Here is a 20,871-nt window from a genome sequence, read left to right on the forward strand (position 1 = left end):
GACCAAACTGCGGGAGGCAGTGGAAGACAGGAGTGCCTGGTGTGCTCTGGTCCAGGGGGTCACGAAGAGTCGGACACGACTAAACGACTAAACAACAACAACAAACGGGGAAAATACCAGGAAATATTTACAGAGACTCTAACAAGTCAGGGCAAGCTATCTGCTGTGCGTGTGGTTTTAAAAAGGGGGAATGTTAACTCTGCTGATTTTGTTGAACTTGTAAATACAAGCTGGGATAGGATATCTTAGACGATATATCCTCCCCCGCATCCCTAAACATTCCCATAGAAGGTTCGGAGCCCCGGGGTTGGTGATCAGTGGTCAGAGGGAGAAGCCTGGGAAGAGGAGGTTTCAGAATCTGGAAAGGTAACAGGGCATAGTGGGCGGGAAGAGTCTGTGCAGAGAGAAGTCTGGAATCAGAGGTAGAAGCTGAATCAGGAGAGGAGGGATGCCAAGAGGCAGAGATGAGTCCAGCTGGTGAAGAGTTGTGGATGTCTCTTCTTGCTGCTGCTGCAACAAGCTCTCCTTCTCCCTGGTCTCACAGAACCAGGAGAGGGGTGTAGAGGGCGGAGGAGAGGCTGTTTGCATGCAGGCACAGTCTCTGATTGCTTGGGGAAAGCCCTGGAGAGGAGGAGATATTGGCGGCTGTGGGGAGGTGGGGACTTTCAGCTTTGCCAATATCCATGGGGTAAGATCTGCCGGGGTTGAGCTGTTGCATTCCTTGCACTCCACCAAGTCTGTGAAGATTGTGTTTTTGCTAATAAACATGGGGTTTACTGCCGGCTCGCTCTTTGTTATGGGCTCCCCACCTCCCTCCCAGTCACATCTTCTTTGGCCTAATCCACTGGTGGCACAGAAGAAGCCTCCGCTGGGATAAATTTTCGTTGTTTCTCAGAGGCTTTCTAGTCAAGACATGTTTCGAATGTGCATGCAGGCTCCTACTTGCCTTCGTATGCCACCCCTCCTCCTAGAAGCACCCACAGTTCTCTTCATTTCGGAAGTCGGACCAGATCACCCTTTGGGTTATTTCCAGCTCTGCAGTTTTATAATTCTATTACCTTAGCATCACAACAACCCTGCGAGGGAAGGAGGTTAGGCCGAGAGAGGCGGTGACGGGCCCATGGTCACCCCATGAGCTTTGTGGCTGAGTAGAAATTCGAACCCTGGTCTCTCTCAGGTCCTAGTCCAAGAGTCTAACCACTGTGCCAAACTGCTGACCTTCATTAAGGCTTGAAGGACCCCTGTCTTTGGCCTGTGTCACCCAGATCTGCCCCCCTCTCCTTCCCCTTTCCTATGGGGCCATCCACCCTCTTCATGCTCCTTCCCTTAAGCCTCTAAGGCCGGCGTGGCCACACTCGGCCCTCCAGCTGTTTTGGGACTACAACTCACATCATCCCTAGCTAAGAGGACCGGTGGTCAGGGATGATGGGAATTGTAGTCCCAAAACAGCTGAAGGGCCAAGTTTGGCTATGCCTGCTATGGCATCCAATAGGTACTCCTTCTCCTTTCCCCCCAATTGGCACATAGTGATTCCGTTCAGTAACTCTCCATCCGGGATTCTTTAGCTGCGATTCCTGCCTCGCAGGGGGTTGGACTAGATGGCCCCTAGGGGTCCCTTCCAACTCTACGATTCTGAGAACATTGGGTTCCTCTGAGTTGTTTGAGGCTGCTAGCCATGAATGTCAGAATCGCGAGTGTGGTCCATTTTATTAGAATTCCTGATCCATGATTGCAGTCATGGGATTTTTGTCTTTGACATGAAGACAGGATGTTGCAGTGCTCCGTGTGTGTTTATATGTAAATAAAGTCTATTAGCCAACATGCTGAGTTGCTGAGGTCTGTTATGCAACTGCGCAAACTCTGTGGATCCCTAAGTGTGCCGGTGTCAGTTGGCATCGGTCACTGTGATGTTCAGGCTGAAGAAAACTTATGAAGCTCCCGAACGATCGACCAGGAGGGAGGCAACATGCCAGTCGGGCATGTGTCTCTGCCAAGGTCCTACTCAAGTGTAGGCTGAAGTCCTGACACAGTTATCCCTGGGTACCAGTTTGGGACGAGGTAAAGGTAAAGGGACACCTGACTGTTAGGTCCAGTCGCAGACGACTCTGGGGTTACGGCGCTCATCTCGCTTTACTGGCCGAGGGAGCCGGCGTACAGCTTCTGGGTCATGTGGCCAGCATGACTAAGCCGCTTCTGGCGAACCAGAGCAGCACACGGAAACGCCGTTTACCTTCACACCGGAGTGGCACCTATTTATCTACTTGCACTTTGTGCTTTCGAACTGCTAGGTTGGCACGAGCAGGGACCGAGCAACAGGAGCTCACCCCGTCATGGGGATTTGAACCGCCGACCTTCTGATCGGAAAGCCCAAGAGGCTCAGTGGTTTAGACCACAGTGTGCTTTAAAATGCTAACATCTGCAAAAGTAACATGCAAAGGTCCTTTGTATATTGGGAAATTGCCTTGCAAAACTGTGTTGACCGGTTGATAGTAAAGATAAAGGGACCCCTGACCATTAGGTCCAGTCATGACCAACTCTGGGGTTGCGGCGCTCATCTCGCTTTATTGGCTGAAGGAGCTGGCATACAGCTTCTGGGTCATGTGGCCAGCATGACTTAGCTGCTTCTGGCGAACCAGAGCAGCGCACAGAAACGCCGTTTACCTTCCCGCCAGAGCGGTACCTATTTATCTACTTGCACTTTGAGGTGCTTTCGAACTGCTAGGTTGGCAGGAGCAGGGACCGAGCAACGGGAGCTCACCCCGTCGCAAGGATTCGAACCGCCGACCTTCTGACCGGCAAGCCCTAGGCTCTGTGGTTTAATCCACAGCGCCAACAGCATCCCTTGGTAGGTGCAGCCATTGCGGAGGTGCTGGGTGGCAGGGGTAGGGTGGGGTCTCTCCCCCCCGCTTGCCCTCCCCCCCTTGCCCTCCCATCTGGACACTCACCGGCTGGAACCATTTTAAGCTCTGTCGGGTGGCAGGGCGAGCCGAGAGCGACAGACAGACAGGGGAGAGAGAACGAGAGAGAGAGAGAAAGAGAAGGTCAAAGTTTGAGAACGAGCATGCGCAGAGAACCACAGCAAGGCAGGCAGGCCAGAGGAGGGGGGGGGACCCACAGCCTGACCGGGGCGGAAGGTGTTGCATGACCCAATTTAAGCAACCAGGGCTCTGCAAAAGGACTTGGGGAAGAGGCCCAAGGCAGAAGAATGCACAAATTTTGCATGCACGCATTTCATAAATTGCTTTGACTTCTTTTTTTAAAAAGAAAGAAAACCAAGCGGTATATTCAGTTTGTGAAATTTGTAAATAGCAACTGAAATGCTTTGACTTCTAGGAATGGCCAGCAGGTGGCAGTTCATGAGGGCTTGTGAAACCACTCTGAGACTTTGTGATTTGTCCAAATCTCTGGAGATTTTTCGTTCTCCCATAGTTGTCGATAAGTCAGGATTTCTGGGTTCCAGTAGTGTCTAGAGCGCCCTCCCCCAACTTGGCACCCTCCAGATTTTTGGACTACAATTGCCATCAGCCACAGCAGATGTGACACGGAGGATGTTGGGAGTTGTAGCGCGAGGCGGCTGAAGGGCTCCAGGTTGGGCAAGGCACCCCTAGGCCCGTTCATCCCTAGGCCTATGCAATGATGATTTAAACTGAATTTGCACATGGGAACAATGAAATCAGGACGGCCACGCCAGAGAATTCTTCATGCTCCCGTTCACAAAATTTCACGCACGCAAAATCATTATTGCGGCTGCAGAAAGCTTTGCACTGGTATACAGCCTGAAAAAAGGGGCTTGGGGAAGAAAAATCCCACTGCTGGGATACCTCAGTCGTTAGGGCGCAAGGCTCTGGATCTCGGGGTTGCGGGTTCGAGTTCCGTCTTGGGCAAAAGATTCCTGATTTTCAGGGGGTTGGACTAGATGACCCTCAGGTGTCCCTTCCAACTCGATGACCCTCCCCTGACCATTGGCCAGGCTGGTTTGAGCTGGAGTCCAGCTACATCTAAGAGGCCAGAGCATCCCTCGAAATGGGGGGTGCTCATGTCAGGCTGGGGTGGGGGGGCAGTGTCAAAAGGCCAGGTAAGGGTGGGAAAAGCTGAGGGTGGTTGAAGGCAGTCCAGGAACAGAGAGGAGAAAAGCAGAAGGAGAAGGCAAGGGGGTGTTGTGAGCATCTAGAGACAGTGGAAACTTTTTCTGAGGAAGGCAGGCCAAATATTTGGGGAGGGGGGGTCTCTCTGAGCAGTCAGGAGAGATAAAGGGAAGTCCTTCTTCACGCAACGCATTGTTAAACTATGGAATTCATAGCCACAGGAGGCAGCAAAGGCCATCAACCTGGGTGGCTTTCAAAGAGGATTAGATGAGTTCGTGGAGGTTATCTCCCTCTTGGGCTACTGCGTGGGGCTAGCTTTGAAGGTGACCCAGAAACTGCAACTAATCCAGAATGTGGCAACCAGACTGGTGACTGGGAGCGGCCGCCTAGACCACATAACACCAGTCCTGAAAGATCTCCATTGGCTCCCAGTATGTTTCCGAGCACAATTCAAAGTGTTGGTGCTGACCTTGAAAGCCCTAAACAGCCTCACCCCTGTAGACCTGAAGGAGCGTTTCCACCCCCATCGTTCAGCCCGGACATTGAGGTCCAGCGTCGAGGGCCTTCTGGTGGTTCCCTCCCTGCGAGAAGTGAGGTTACAGGGAACGAGGCAGAGGGTCTTCTCGGTGGTGGCTCCCTCCCTGTGGAACACCCTCCCATCAGATGTCAAGGAAATAAACAACTATCTGACTTTTAGAAGACATCTGAAAGCAGCCCTGCTTAGGGAAGTTTTTAATGCTTGATCTTTTATCGTGTTTTTAATATTCTGTTGGGAGCCGCCCAGAGTGGCTGGGCAAACCCAGCCAGATAGGCGGGGTATTAATAATAATAATAATAATAATAATAATAATAATAATAATAATAATAATAATTCCTTATTTATACCCCGCCCATCTGGCTGGGTTTCCTCAGCCACTCTGGGTGGCTTCCAACAGAATATTAAAATACAATAGTCTAGTAAACATTAAAAGCTTCCCTAAACAGGGCTGCCTTCAGATGTCTTCTAAAAGTCATCATCAATGGAAAAATGCACAGAGTTATATAATGTTATATTTAATAATGTTTTTACAGATCCATGTAGATCCAGCCCTTTGCTGGATCCTTTGTCCAAACAGACTGGGATTGTGTATGTGGCTCTCGCCGTGAATTCAGACTGGGGGACATTCCCAGCCCTGCTTAGACGATTTGGCTGGGCTGTCGTTGAGTATCAAACGCCTTAGCTGGAGTTTCCCATTGATGGCTCCAGACAAGGTGTCACTCCCGTGGTGCCCGCTCTTGGGAGCTTGCACATCAACGCACACCCTTCCCGCTTACCACATTGGGGTGCTTCTCCATAGCCAGAGCCGCCCGCTCCATGTTCTGCTGGCGCCGCTGCCTCTTCTTCATGGCCCGCAGGATGAGGAAGAGGATGATGGCCGTCACCAAGAGCAGCGCCCCCACGCCGCCTGCCAGGATCCCGGCGTCCATCGTCCCCTGGTGCCCGGATTCGAGAGGATCCAGGGGGACTGATCAGGAAGCGGAGAGGGTGGGGGCGAGAGGAAAAGAGCATTGGGTCTCACTCTGAGTCGCAATAAGCAGTGCAGAGGGAGCTCAGGGCTGCAGGGGTCCTGCACAGCAACATACTGTATTTTTTGCTCTATAAGACGCACCCGACCATAAGATGCACCCAGCGAAGCGAAGCCAGGAGAGCAAGAAGGATCAGTGCGCACCATAGGGCAGCTGAGGGAGAGGCGGAGGGCAGACTCAAGTCCCACACAGGCCCCATGAGAAGCACCGCCCGCCCCAGTGTGGCGCCCAGTGCCAGCCGCGTTTTGTTAAGCCACTTGAAGGAAATGGGGCTTCATGACCCCACCATGCACACGGCGGCTGGAGCCCAGCCCAGCGCGATTGGGGAGATTCCCGGCCGCGTAACCCCCTGGCCAGCCAATCAGCTGGCTCTGGGGGCGTGGCCTGCCCTATTTAAACACAGGCGCGGCCGGGGATCTCCCTCTTTCCCCGCCTGCCGGCTGTTCCTGCTTTTCCCACCCTCCCGCCCTCCCACCCTATAAGGTTTTCGTTCCTTGACCTTGCTATGGACTTTGGTTGGTCGCCCTTGAGGGGCCTGGTAGGAATTTTTCCACTTGGCAAATTGGCACCAGCCACTTGGTTTTCGCCTACCTCATAGCAAATCGTCACATCTTTCTGGGAATTGGCGGTTAGGCATTGGTATTGTTCTGTAGATGGAAGAGGGGAGGAAGCGCCATCACCTGCCCCACATATTGAAGGGTAGTCCGGTAAAGGATTCCGGGGGGCGTGGCCCTGTCCGAAGCCTGGGGAGGTGAGGGCCTAAGGCACGCCCCCTAGCGGTGACCCCGGGGCAGTTCCTAGTTGATGTGCATCAGCAGGACTCCCCCTACTGGTGGTTAACCCTTCCCGGACTTCAAGCGGACAGGCTGAAGCCGGATATAGTCGGTTAGGACCAATGCCTAAGCCAATACCACTCATCACCTGTAACCAATAAAGTTGTGGCCTTATTTAGCCCATTAACCTTAATAATTATGTCATGTGTCTTAATTTCCACGGGGGGGGGGCAGGAACTCACCACGCAATGTTTGTTGACTTAACTAACAAGTTTCGTGAGCCCAATTTTTAATTTTTTAAAAACTCATATTTTTGTTGTTTTGTCACCCCCCTCAGTGGTGACACCTGGGGTGGACCACACACACAAACACAAACACACCTTCCTTCACCACTGGCCCTGCGCCCATCACAACAGCAAGACCACCGCTTATATTTACAAAGCGCTGATTGTTCAAAGGGCCTTATTGACGTGTTGTCAGTGATCCTTACAACAATCCTTTTTTTAAAAAAATATTTATTTATTTGGTTTTTCAAATTAATGCTTTACACTCACATATCCAACCTACATCATAAAATCAAGATTCCAAAGAATCTCCTGGACTTCCATTCTCCCCTTTGTGGGTCCTACTATTAATCATTTCCTCCTGCGTCTTTTATAACAATCCAAATCTTTTACATCTCCATCGTATCCAAAATTCGCCATTAAACTACTAGTGTTATGCCAGTCCTACTAACGATTCTAAACTGATTTTTAAGATCAATCATAAACTTTCCCCATTCCTTATTAAAATTCTGGCCTTCCTGATTTCAGATTATTTCGGTCATTTTTGCCATTTTGGCATAGATCCTTACCACAATCCTGGAAGGTAGGCGAGTTTTAGCCATCGACTTTATGGCAGTGAAAAGCTGGAATTGCTGGAGCAAGTTTAGCGATTTTGTGGAATAAATTAAACCAAGGAGTTTCGATTGGGTTTGGAATAAAGGCGCAATTCATTTTGAATTGTATTGTTCTCATTCCGCAACGTGTCGTGCAAATGGCTATTTTGAATAGTGCTTCTTTGTAGGGTAGGGGCACTGGCGATGAGTTTGGGAAGCCAACAGGGCTGTGTGTCCCCCCAAAAAAAGTTTGGGAACCCCAGGGTTATATAATACAGTGGTACCTCGGTTTTCGGACGTCTCCGTCACTGAACATTTCAGTTTTTGAAAGCCAAAATACCCAGAAGTGAATGCTTCTGTTTTCGAACGCGCCTTGGAAGTCAAACTGCTTCCGCGGTGTGTATCTGGTGTTTTTCACAATTCTCTCTATTGAACTGGCAGATCGCCCTTTGCCCCTCGGTTTCCGAACATTTTGGAAGTCGAATGGTCTTCCAGAATGGATTGCGTTCGAAAACCGAGGTACCACCAATCTTTGGATTTGACTATCCTTGGACTTTTGGGACGCGGTTGTGCTGTGGGTTAAACCACAGAGCCACCCAGCACCTCCGCAATGGCTGCACCTACAAAGGGACGCTGTTGGCGCTGTGGGTTAAACCACAGAGTCCAGGACTTGCCGATCAGAAGGTCGGCGGTTCGAATCCCCGCAACAGGGTGAGCCTCCCGTTGCTTGGTCTCAGCTCCTGCTAACCTAGCAGTTCGAAAGCACGTCAAAAGTGCAAGTCGATAAATAGGTACTACTCCGGTGGGAAGGTAAACGGTGTTTCCGTGCGCTGCTCTGGTTCGCCAGAAGTGGCTTAGTCATGCTGGCCACATGACCCAGAAGCTGTACGCCGGCTCCCTCGACCAATAAAGCGAGATGAGCGCCGCAATCCCAGAGTTGGCCACGACTGGACCTAATGGTCAGGGGTCCCTTTACCTTTACCGATGTTACTTTACAGCCAGTTACGTGTGTGTTGTGGTATTCTGAACACGATTTACGTAATGAGGCAATTGTGGTGTGTAACACAGGCATAGGCAAACTCGGACCTCCAGATGTTTTGGGACTAAAACTCCCATCATCCCTGACCACTGGTCCCGTTCGCTAGGAATGATGGGAGTTGTAGTCCCAAAACATCCGGAGAGCCGAGTTTGCCTCTGCCTGACTGTAAGGGAATAAGGGCCTATTGCTATGTACTGCCAGCCTTCAGCAACATATTGGGTGCATGACTTTTCATACCATGTGCAGACAAGGAGCCCACCTGCCCAGTCACCTGCCCTGGCATACCTGGCTGGCCAGGACTCAGCACCTCCACATTGACCGTGGTGTTGGCGGTCTCACCCGACTCCTCATCTCGCGCAAGGATCTAGAGGAGGAACGAGAGCTGAGCATCACCAGGAGCACACAGGTGAGCGCCAAGAGTATTTTGGGAGTGAAACAGTCTCCCCCGGAAGGTGGCGGACTCTCCTTCCTGGGGAGTTTTTGAGGAGAGGGCTGAGGGCCGCCTGCCAGGGATTCTCATGCTCAGGCCCAGACAGAGGGGGGGCCATATGGGCCACTTGGCCCGGGCCCCAATTCCAAAGGGGGCCTTGGTCAGCATACATTCCCTATGTATTTTTAAAAAGCACTATTGTATATCTCTAGTTTCCATTTTGTCTTTATATGCAGATACGGTTCAAGCCTTGAAATAAAATTACCGTATTTTTCGCTCTATAAGACGCACTTCCCCCCTCCTAAAAAGTAAGGGGAAATGTGTGTGCGTCTTATGGGAAGAATGCAGGCGGGAGGCTCTGCTCAGCGCTCCCTTTGAAGAGCCGCATGGAGCGTGTGTGCGGCTCTTGGGGGCTTTTCCCCAAGGAGGGAACAGCCCCCAAGAGCCCCACACACACTCCGTGCACTCTTTAAAGGGAGCGCGGCTCTTGGGGGAGCCTTAGCTGCATGCAGCCTCTCCCGGGCAGGGAATGAAGGCTCCCCTTGCCCGGCTGGAAGAGGCTGTGCGCAGCTATCACATAAACCAGTACAGCAAGCGGGATCGCTGCGCAGCGATCCCACTTGCTGTCCTGGCTTTTGGGATTCAGAATATTTTTTTTCTTGTTCTCTTCCAAAAACTTGGTGCATCTTATAGAGTGAAAAATACGGTATTTGCCAGCATAACTTATGTGAAAATTACAGTGGTGCCCCGCAAGACGAATGCCTCGCAAGACGAAAAACCCGCTAGACGAAAGGGTTTTCCGTTTTGGAGGCGCTTCGCAAAACGAATTTCCTATGGGCTTGCTTCGCAAGACGAAAATGTCTTGTGAGTTTTTCCGACTCCCCCCCCTTTCCCCCCCTTTCTCTAAGCCGCTAAGCCGCTTATCTGCTTATCCACTAAGCCGCTAAGCCGCTAAAAGCCGCTAAAAGCCGCTAAGCCGCCAATAGCGCTAATCCGCTAAGCCATCAATGGGCTTGCTTCGCAAGACAAAAAAACTGCTAGACGAAGAGAATCGCGGAACGGATTCTTTTCGTCTTGCGAGGCACCACTGTATTTATATACTTAACGTAGATTCCGGCGTATTAGGCGACTGGGCGTATAAGACGACCCCCCAAATTGGCAGCTGCCAATTTGGGGGGTCGACTTATACTCCCAGTCGCCTAATACGCAGCAGCTTTGCTGGGCAGCGGCAGTGGGCGGCGGGCTCTGCTCCACACCGGGAGGTAGCCACCCAGCTTCCTCCCAGTGTGGGACCCGACGCCCATTGCCACTGCCCAGCAAACCCATACCCGGCGTATAAGACGACCCCCAACTTTTTAGAGGATTTTCCGGGGTTAAAAAGTCGTCTTATACGCCAGAATCTACGGTACTTATTTATAAGACTTCAGTTATCCCCAGGGTAAAAAAAGAGGGGGGCACATTATCTACCTGGCCCGGGCCTCTGCCTGGCTCTGCAAGGCCCTGCTCACGCCGTGATTCCTGCTCTCAGCTCTGGCGCCACCTGCTGTTGGACTCCCTGCCTTCCACCCAACCGGACCCACCGGGAGCCAGTTTCCCACTGTTCCCGCACAGTGGAGGAGAGCGACCCCCGGCTGGTCGCTGGGGGGGGGGAGGGCTCGGCTCAAACCTGCAAGGTGTATCGCTGGAGAGCGCTCAGGTGGTCGGCGCGGGCGATGAGGAGTCCGCCGGGGGTGACCTGGAAGAGCTGCGTGTGGTTGGACTGGCGCCTGAGACTGTACCGCACTGCAGGGTTGAAGCCCTGGGGAGAAACGGAGAGATAAAATCGAGATGTGGAAATATGGAAATATCGACGAGAGGCAGGACTGAGATTTGACATGCTTCATGGTTCAGACCATGGGAAGTCGCAAAATTAAAAATTAGAATTCGGAAGATAATCCAACCTTCTTTATTTTAGTTTTTTATTTTAATAATAATAATAATAATAATAATAATAATAATAATAATAATAATTTATTTACTCCGCCCATCTGGCTGAGTTTCCCCAGCCTCTCGGGCCGGCTTCCAACAAAACACTAAAATACAATAACCTATTAAACATTAAAAGCTTCCCTAAACAGGGCTGCCTTCAGATGTCTTCTAAAAGTCTGGTAGTTGTTTATTTCCTTGACATCTGGTGGAAGGGCATTCCACAGGGTGGGTGCCACCACCGAGAAGGCCCTCTGCCTGGTTCCCTGTAACTTGGCTTCTCGTAGCGAGGGAACTGCCAGAAGGCCCTCAGAGCTGGACATCAGTGTCCGGGCAGAACGATGGGGGTGGAGACGCTCCTTCAGGTATACTGGACCAAGGCCATTTAGGGCTTTAAAGGTCAGCACCAACACTTTGAATTGTGCTTGGAAACGTACTGGGAGCCAATGTAGGTCTTTCAAGACCGGTGTTATGTAGTCTCGGCGGCTGCTCCCAGTCACCAGTCTAGCTGCCGCATTCTGGATTAGTTGCAGTTTTTGGGTCACCTTCAAAGGTAGCCCCACATAGAGCGCATTGCAGTAGTCCAAGCGAGAGATAACCAGAGCATGTACCACTCTGGCGAGACATTATGATTTGATATGTTAATTGGATGTCTTTTATGGGAAGATAAATAAACAATCTAACAAAAAAAAGAAGAAGCCCTGGGAAGAAAGGACCCACGTGAGGGGAACCTTGGTTTTCAAATGGCTTAGTTGACGAAGAAATCGGCTCCTGAACTCTGCAAACCCGGAAGTGACCGTTCTGGGTTTTTCAACATTTTTCAGAAGCCAAACGTCCAACACTGCTTCTGCTAGAGTGCAGGAAGTTCCTGCAGCCAATCGGAAGCCTTGCATTGGTTTTCGAATGATTTTGGGAGTCATAGCTTTTCTTGCGAGGAATCCAATTCGGAATAAGGGAATTTCCCTTTAAAAAAGGGAAACGTTGACGGCTATGTTGGGAGTCGAACGGACATCTGGAATGGATTATGTTTGAGAACCAAGGTACCACTGTACTGAGCCAGCCCATTGGCCCCTTTAGCTTAGTGTTGCCCACACTGGCTGGCAGCATCTCTCCAGGGTTTCAAGACGGGCACAATTCCTTTGCACCCATCCCCGGGAGATGGGGCTTTCTGCATGCCTTCCGGTTGAGATTCCCGCATTGGAGGGTTGGACTGGATGACCCTCGGGGTCCCTTCCAACTGTGACTCAAGGATTCCCCGCCATGGCGACCTTTCTGGGCTGCCCCACCCAAACCACAGCCAGGTGACTCACGTCGGGGAAGTCCATGTCGGTGGCCAGGACGAAGAGGACCCTCCTGCTGTACGTCAGGACAAGAGAGGCCGTGCTTTCGCCTTCATGGACAAAGGCCTGGTGCTGGGACTTCTCAAAGTGCGGCGCGTGGCTGTTGGCTGCCAGGATTCTCACGCGGACCTCGGTCACGGCGTACTTCTTGGCGTCGTTCACCTGAGAGGCCTGGGAGAGAGGGGGGGCAGCAGGCAGGAGGGAGAGAGAGAAGGCAGTTTGCAGCAGAATTCGGTCGCAAGGCAGGGTTGAATCCAGCCCTGGTCGTTCCTGGCTTTGGCTTTGCACTTCCTATATACATTTAAAGCAAATTTGTATGTGTGCAGTGTAAGTGATGGAAGTCAATCCATAAAATTTTATTATTGAGATATTTGTAGAATAAATTTGGAAGAAATTCTTCCAATTTTTCTTCTTATTTTTTCTTTTTCTTTTTTCTTTTCCTTTTTTGTTCTTTTTTATATATGTGTGCTTATCTGAAATATATGTACAGGTGAACCTCAGAAAATCAGAATATCGTGGAAAAGTTCATTTATGAAGCACAGTGGACCAACACCAGCTCACGACATGGCTCCCCAAATCAACACAGACTGTGGAAACTTCACACTGGACTTCAAGCATCTGGCATTGTGTGCCTCCCCGTTCTTCCTCCAGACTCTGGGTCCTTGGTTTCCAAAGGAGATGCAAAAGCTGCTCTCATCAGAAAAGAGATTTGGGGAGCCATGTCATCAGCTGGTGTTGGTCCACTGTGCTTCATTAAGTCCAGGGTCAACACAGCCATCTACCAGGAGATTTTGGAGCACTTCATGCTTCCGTCCGCACACCAGCTTTATGGGGATGCTGACTTCATTTTCCAGCAGGACTTTGTCACCTGCCCACACTGCCAAAAGTACCAAAACCTGGATCAATGCCCATGGGATTACTGTGCTTGATTGGCCAGCAAACTCGCCTGACCTGAACCCCATAGAGAATCTATGGGGCATTGCCAAGAGACAGATGAGAGACATGAGACCGAGCAATGCAGAAGAGCTGAAGGCTGCTATTGAAGCATCCTGGTCTTCCATAAGACCTCAGCAGTGCCACAGGCTGATAGCATCCATGCCACGCTGCATTGAGGCAGCAATTGATGCAAAAGGGGCCCAAACCAAGTACTGAGAAAATATGCATCCTTCTGCTTCTCAGTGGTCCAATATTGGTGTATTTGCAGTCCTTGTTTTGCTGATTTCATTTAATATTCTAATTTTCTGAGATTGTTAATTTGGGGTTTTCATCAGCTGTACGCCATGATCATCAAAATTATAACAAATAAAGGCTTGACATATCTCGCTTTGCAGGTCATGAGTCTATCTCATATATGAGTTTCACCTTTTAAGTTGAATTACTGAAATAAATGAACTTTTCCACGATATTCTAATTTTCTGAGTTTCATCTGTATGTATTTGTGTGTATTTTGTAATAATTATGTTAAATAAAAAAAATTAAAATAAAAAACCCCCCTCCGTTAATTATTCCCTTTTATGTTTGACGGGTTTTCAATTAATCAATTAATGGGCAAGCTTTTTCTTGGGGGGGAGGAATGGAGTGAGCAGGTGCATGCCGTTCTTTCTGATCCTCGGCGGTGCAAAATTCATGGGGGGAGCAGGAAGGCCGGAGAGCAGAAGGCAGAAATAAAGCCAAGAGCAGCTGCACTTTGGAACTCCCTGCCCATTGACGCCAGGCGAGACTGGAGCCCTGGACCCCTGACCATTAGGCCCAGTCGTGGCCGACTCTGGGGTTGCGGCGCTCATCTCGCTTTACTGGCCGAGGGAGCCGGCGTACAACTTCCGGGTCATGTGGCCAGCAGGACTAAGCCGCTTCTGGTGAACCAGAGCAGCGCACGGAAACGCCATTTACCTTCCCACCGGAGTGCTACCTATTTATCTACTTGCACTTTGACGTGCTTTCGAACTGCTAGGTTGGCAGGAGCAGGGACTGAGCAACGGGAGCTCACCCCATCGTGGGGATTTGAACCGCCGACCTTCTGATCTGCAAGTCCTAGGCTCTGTGGCTTAACCCACAGCGCCACCCAGGAAGTTTTTAATGCTTGCTGTTTTACTATGGTTTTATAATTTGTTGGAAGCCGGCCAGAGAGACTGGGGCAGCCCAGTCAGGTGGGTGGCATATAAATAAATTATTATTATTATTATTATTATTATTATTATTATTAATTACCACCGTACTGGCCTCAATATAAGCCCCACTTTTTTCCAATTTCCAACCATGAAAAGTTAAAATGCGGTTTATATTCACAAACTTACGCCGCCAGGAAAGCAGTGCAGCTCCCCACCCCAGGAAGCAGCCCAGGTATTGTCTTTTTTTCTCTGCCCCCCCCTTTCAATTTTAAAGTTGTGGCTTATTTGCAGGTGCGGCTTATATTCGGGCCAATACAGTATTATTGTTATTTTCTTTGTTTAAGCAAGCCCACCTGGACGTGTAACCAGATCTGGCATGTATTATCGCAACATGCAGTTTAATTTTTATTATGTATATTTATATTTTCAGCAGCTCCTTTTGGGGGGGAAATCTGGCTAACTGGTTTCTATCGTCTCATTTTAACAGGAACTGGGATGTGTGTTTTAGGCTTTGGTGACGACTGATTGATTGATTGATTGATTGATCGATCGGTTAAATTGATTCGCCGCTTTTTCTTGCCAAAGGCAACTCAAAGCAATTCGGAACCAAAAACTAAGCAGTGTTTAAAAAAAAAGACCTGTGACATAAAAATAAATAAAATAAATCACACCGGGATTGAGGGCTGAGGCTGGGAGTTGAGAACCTCAATTTTCCCCTCCTGCCCAGATGCGAAGAAGCCAAAGGGACCCATGACCTGTGCTGTCTCAGCTGCAGAGGCCTACCATAACACTGAGGCTGTAGACCGGAGTGCGAATCCTGCTCTCCACCGGCCGCAACATGGTGATGGCGCCCGTGACGTTGTCCATGTGGAAGTAGCCGTGGTCTGTACCTGAAAGCAAGGGGAGGCAGTGTTAAGTTAGGGACCATTGAATCATAAGATACTAGATTTGGAAGCAACCTCCTAAAGCCATGTTGTCGAACCCCGTGCAATGCCACAATCAGCATCCATGGCAGAGGACCACCTGATCTCTGTTGCATCAGGGGGAGAAATTCATATTTATTTTGCCGTTTTGGTGAGAAATGACCTAGTATGAAACCAGAGGCTTTCCTATTAGGAATCTTAGGTGCACAGAAAAGCTCAAGATACACGTTGATCTACCCACACGCCGTGTTATCCTTGAGAAACGTAGAAAAGAACAGGATATATTTATCCGAAAGTCTTCAAACTTACAAACTCCAAACTTAAAAATTAGCTGATGAAGGTGAATACAGGGCCCTGTCCTGGTTTCCAGTCCATAATAGACTTCTGACTTCTGCGCTATGATTGAAACTGAGTTTCCATCTGCAAGCTGATGAATTATAAGGATCAACATTATTGTCGAGTGAAAAAGAGAAAATCTTTGTAATGAATTATTGTGTTATAAATATCTCTTTGAGTTTGGGTTTGTAATCTCTGTTAGAGTTTGTAATCTTTATTAGAATACATACTTTTAAATGGATTAGTTGTTGTTACTATTGACTATTGAATTTTGAGTAGGGACCACTCCCACTATTGAAACTTACAGTGGCCTGAGTTCTTGGTGTGCTTTTTTCTTGGTATATTTAATAACATTCCAAAACCAGGCGTGTGCCTCCTGGCTGGGGAACCGAGGCTGAGCTTGGCAGTCCCTGCGCAATGTTGCTTAAAAGCTACCTGCAGTTTTACCATTTGCAGTGGTCCCTTGGTTCTCAAACTTAATCCGTTCCAGAAGTCTGTTCCAAAACCAAAGCATTCCAAACCCAAGGCGTGCTTTCCCATAGAAAGTAATGCAAAATGGATTAATCTGTACCAGACTTTTAAAAGCAACTCCTAAAACAGTAATTTAACGTGGATTTTACTATCTAACGAGACCATCGATCCATAAAATGAAGGCAATAAACAATGTACTGCAGTCACACAATCCATCAGGAGCTGAACTGGGTTCCACACAGGCACAAAAACAAAACAAAAAAGAGACGCAAAAACAAAAACGCAAAATAAATAGAAAAAACAGACAGACCTCAGCATAACGCTCAAAACGGAAGTGTGGCACTCAAAACAGAAGCACAACACTCCAGACGGAGTATGTTCGGCTTCCGAAAAAGTTCACAAACTGGAACACTTACTTCCAGGTTTGAAGTGTTTGGGTTCCAAGTTGTATTGAGTACCAAGGCATTTGAGAAACAAGATACCACTGTATTTAAGTGTACAATGACAGCAGTGTGGACACTACTGGCCCAGAGATGGAAAGAAGATGACCAGAGATGAAGATGATCCCGAAATGACGAAATTGACTGGGAAAACCAGGAAGAGAATAACTTTAAGAAGGAATGGGAGAAACTGATAACGTAAGAGAACGCTGTAAACAACCAAAAACTTTGGCAGGATTTGAGTAATGCTTGTAATGTACTAAAAAAATATGTACTTAAAATGGACTGTTTTTTTTTAAAAAAAGAGAGAAAATAAGGGAAGCAGTTGAGAAAAGATTGATAATGGAAACCATGGAAAGGTGGAAGGGAGTCAAAGTATTCAGGGAATCCTAAATGATGGTGCTGATGTTTAACGTTTGGATTTTAGTTACAGGCAGGTAGCCGTGTTGGTCTGCCGTAGTCGAAACAAAACAAAACAAATAAAATTAAAATTAAAAATTAAAAAATTCCTTCCAGTAGCACCTTAGAGACCAGCTAAGTTAGTTATTGGTACGAGCTTTCGTGTGCATGCACACTTGTTCAGATTTTAATTTGCAATGTAAAACTTAATAAAAAATAGATTTGACCAAAAAAAGGAGAAATGACCTAGTTTGCACTTCAGAAACTGCTACCTTTGAAATTTGTGCATCTCTGAATATTGCAGAGAGAGGTCCCTCAAGATTTTTCTCCCCACCCCCGCCCACTAGGTCCACCTGCCACATAATCCCAGCCCAGCTTAAACTGTTTAATAACCCTCCCAATTGAATCGGGGGGAGGGATTCGAATTCCGCCCCCCCCCCCGCCACCTCCAACCTCCAGCACCTGCTTCCAGCACTTTCCATCCAATTTGCTCCCTGAACAGCCATTGGGCCAGGCAATTGGATTGCCCAGCCGTCGCTCTGCGGGTGACACAGTTTTGCAGAATCCGACTGCGTGTTGCAGCCGGAGCGGTTGAGCCGGCCATTTATTGCTATTCCTCGCCTCCCCCGGGCAGGTCATAGTAATTAAAGTGCATTATTAGAAATGGTTCAAAACATCTCAAATATCATGAAAAAATAAAGCTAGCCGTAAAAATGTATAAATTGACCCGATCTTACTCTCGGTTCCTCACATCTCTGCACTCATTTGTGAAAAAGAGTATGGTGGAATTCAGAATCTCAGCTAAAGCATCCATGGCAGGGGTCAGTAAACTTTTTCGGCAGGGGGCCAGTCCACTGTCCCTCAGACCTTGTGGGGAGCCGGACTATATTTTTTTGGTGGGGATGAACGAATTCCTATGCCCCACAAATAACCCAGAGATGCATTTGAAATAAAAGTACATTCTATTCATGTAAAAACACCAGGCAGGTCCCACAAATAACCCAGAGATGCATTTTAAATAAAAGGACACATTCTACTCATGTAAAAACACGCTGATTCCCGGACCATCCATGGGCCGGATTGAGAAGGCGATTGGGCCGGATCCGGTCCCCGGGCCTTAGTTTGCCTCCCCATGATCCATGGCATGTGGTCATTCATTCTGTCCTTGCAGGGCCGGATTTAGGTTTGATGAGGCCCTAAGATATTGAAGGTCATCGGGCCCTTTCTATGTCCAGCTGTCCTTTGTCAACAACAAATTGTCACTGTTTTTTGTGTTTAATATATGCTATATGGTAATTGATGGACCTAATAGGTATCTCAAGCCATTTGCACATGTTGCTATCCAACCAGTCCATGCAGAATGTAAAGGTAAAAGTAAAGGGACACCTGACCATTAGGTCCAGTTGTGGCCGACTCTGGGGTTGCGGCGCTCATCTTGCTTTACTGGCCGAGGGAGCCAGCGTACAGTGTGGCCAGCTGGACTAAGCCGCTTCTGGCGAACCAGAGCAGCGCACGGAAACAGTGTTTACCTTCCCGCCGGAGCGGTACCTATTTATCTACTTGCAGTTTGACATGCTTTCGAACTGCTAGGTTGGCAGGAGCAGGGACCGAGCAATGGGAGCTCACCCCATCGCGGGGATTTGAACCGCTGACATTCTGATAGGCAAGCCCAAGAGGCTCAGTGGTTTAACCCATGGGGTCACCCGCATCCCACTGAAGGTAATGGGGCCCTTTCTACGTCCAGCTGTCCTTTGTCAACAACAAATGGTTGCTGATTTTTTTGTTGAATATCTGCTATATGGCAATTGATGGACCTAATAGGTATCTCAAGCCATTTGCCCATGTTGCCCTGCACCCAGTCCATGCAGAATGTGGGCACCCTATATATAGAAAGGAGCAAACCAGGGATATTTTAGGGAGCAGGCGAGCAGGCGGGGCCCATGACTTACACAACATCATAGCAGCCTACACAACACAAAACACTGTTGCTGTATGTGGGTTTTATTTTATTAGTTTGTTATTTTATATTTCAGAAATGTACCGTATTTTTTGCTCTATAAGACACACCAGTCCACAAGACGCACCTAGTTTTTGGAGGAGGGAAACAAGAAAAAATATATTCTGAATCTCAGAAGCCAGAACAGCAAGAGGGATCGCTGCGCAGTGAAAGCAGCAATCCCTCTTGCTGTTCTGGCTTCCGGGATAGCTGCGCAGCCTGCATTCGCTGCATACATTTCCCCTTGCTTTTTAGGAGAGAAAAAGTGAGTCTTATAGAGCAAAAAATACAGTACATCCCCGTTAATTTTGGGGGGCCCCCCAAGAGAGTGGGGCCCTAAGCTGGAGCTTGCTTAGCTTATACGTAAATCCGGCACTGTCTCCTTGCAATGCCCCACCAGATGCTTTTTCTGGGAAGCCCCCTTGCAGGATTCCAACCCAACAGCCCTCTCCCCTCTGAAGTTTCCTGCAACTGGGATTCAGAAGCCTTGCTGCCTTCAACCCCAAAGGAAGAGGATAGCCTCTGTCCTGGCTATTAAGCCATTGCTAGTCCTCTCCTTCTCCATGAATTTGTCTAATCCTGGCCATCCTTAATTCCTGTGGGAGGGAGTTCCACAGGTTAACTTTGTGTGAAGAAGGGTTTTCTTTTATCATGAAAGATCATCTATACATATCTCAACTCTTTATACACACATGTATGCAATTTTGCAAAATAATAATAGCAATTTCTTGCTACTAATCCCTGTATTGTATAAATATAAGTTTGTAGGGAGGTAAAAAGAAATTAAATAAGAACTATGTAACTGTGGGGTATAAAGTAATGGATAGATAAAGTACAGTGAGATTGATTGGAAGTCAGTTTTAAATTTCTTCTCTATAAGTTTTATAATTGTGTTCAGTATCAGGAGTATATATGATGATAATTATATTAATCTTCTTGTATCTTATAATGTGGTGGTTTGTTTGATTTTTCTGTTACTTGATTGATTGATTGTTTGTTTGTTTGTATGTTTGTTTACTTGTATGTATGTCTGTTTTTTCATAAATGTATTTATTTTAGATTAATAACGATATATTTTAATAATAATAATAATAATAGCAATAACCCCCAGCCATATGCCTACTATATGGAAGTTAACCATGGGACAACAAAAATGGATTTTAGGCGCTCTAATGCATCTGAAAAAGCAGAGACAGCACCTTGCCAACAAAGGTCCGTACAGTTAAAGCTATGGTTTTCCCAGTAGTGATGTATGGAAGTGAGAGCTGGACCATAAAGAAGGCCAAAGATCACCAAAGAATGGATGCTTTTGAATTCTGGTGCTGGAGGAGACTCTTGAGAGTCCCATGGACTGCATGAAGATCAAACCTCTCCATTCTGAAGGAAATCAGCCCTGAGTGCTCACTGGAAGGACAGATCCTGAAGCTGAGGCTCCAAGACTTTGGTCACCTCATGAGAAGAGAAGACTCCCTGGAAAAGACTCTGATGTTGGGAAAGATGGAGGGCACAAGGAGAAGGGGACGACAGAGGACGAGATGGTGGGACAGTGTTCTCCAAGAGACCAACATGAGTTTGACCAAGCTGCAGGAGGCAGTGGAAGACAGGAGTGCCTGGCATGCTCTGGTCCAGGGGGTCACGAAGAGTTGGACACAACTAAACAACAACAACAAATGGTAGCTGATATTGATGAACTGGAAGAATGAAGACAGTAGATTGATAATAAGATAACACTTGCAACCTACGAAGGGACTGCTTATGGATGTAGACTCTCCTTGGATAAATACAACAATATTTGGAATAAATTTATGCAAAACATAGCGGTCTATTAATATTTACATCAGTATTAGGATAAGAATATCAAATTTCTAAAAGAATGTATGGGTTAGGCTATTTTTGTATATATTCATGTAATATTTTTCCCCATTACACAGTTATTTGTTCCCCCCTTTTTTGTATCACTTTATTGCTTTATAATTTCTTAAATCATTCTTAAATCAGCCCTGAGTGCTCCCTGGAAGGACAGATCCTGAAGCTGAGACTCCAAGACTTTGGCCACCTCATGAGAAGAGAAGACTCCCTGGAAAAGACCCTGATGTTGGGAAAGATGGAGGGCACAAGGAGAA

At 48.0% G+C, this 20,871-nt stretch overlaps 1 protein-coding gene across 1 annotated transcript in view; it reads right to left on the reverse strand.

Annotated features, from left to right (window-relative positions):
* The window catches only part of LOC307224847 (uncharacterized protein), a gene marked incomplete at its 5' end in the record, with an annotated part of 74,537 nt that overhangs the window by 3,573 nt on the left and 50,093 nt on the right, over nt 1–20,871 (reverse strand). Inside the window, 5 exons of the mRNA XM_079992020.1 lie at nt 5,400–5,590; nt 8,626–8,704; nt 10,437–10,568; nt 12,046–12,246; nt 14,967–15,073. Of these exons, the coding sequence (XP_079848146.1) occupies nt 5,400–5,590; nt 8,626–8,704; nt 10,437–10,568; nt 12,046–12,246; nt 14,967–15,073 (710 nt within the window). The remainder of the gene's footprint in view (nt 1–5,399; nt 5,591–8,625; nt 8,705–10,436; nt 10,569–12,045; nt 12,247–14,966; nt 15,074–20,871) is intronic.

Source organism: Podarcis cretensis (assembly GCF_951804945.1).
Source record: "Podarcis cretensis genome assembly, chromosome: 10".
Taxonomy (NCBI): Eukaryota; Metazoa; Chordata; class Lepidosauria; order Squamata; family Lacertidae; genus Podarcis; species Podarcis cretensis.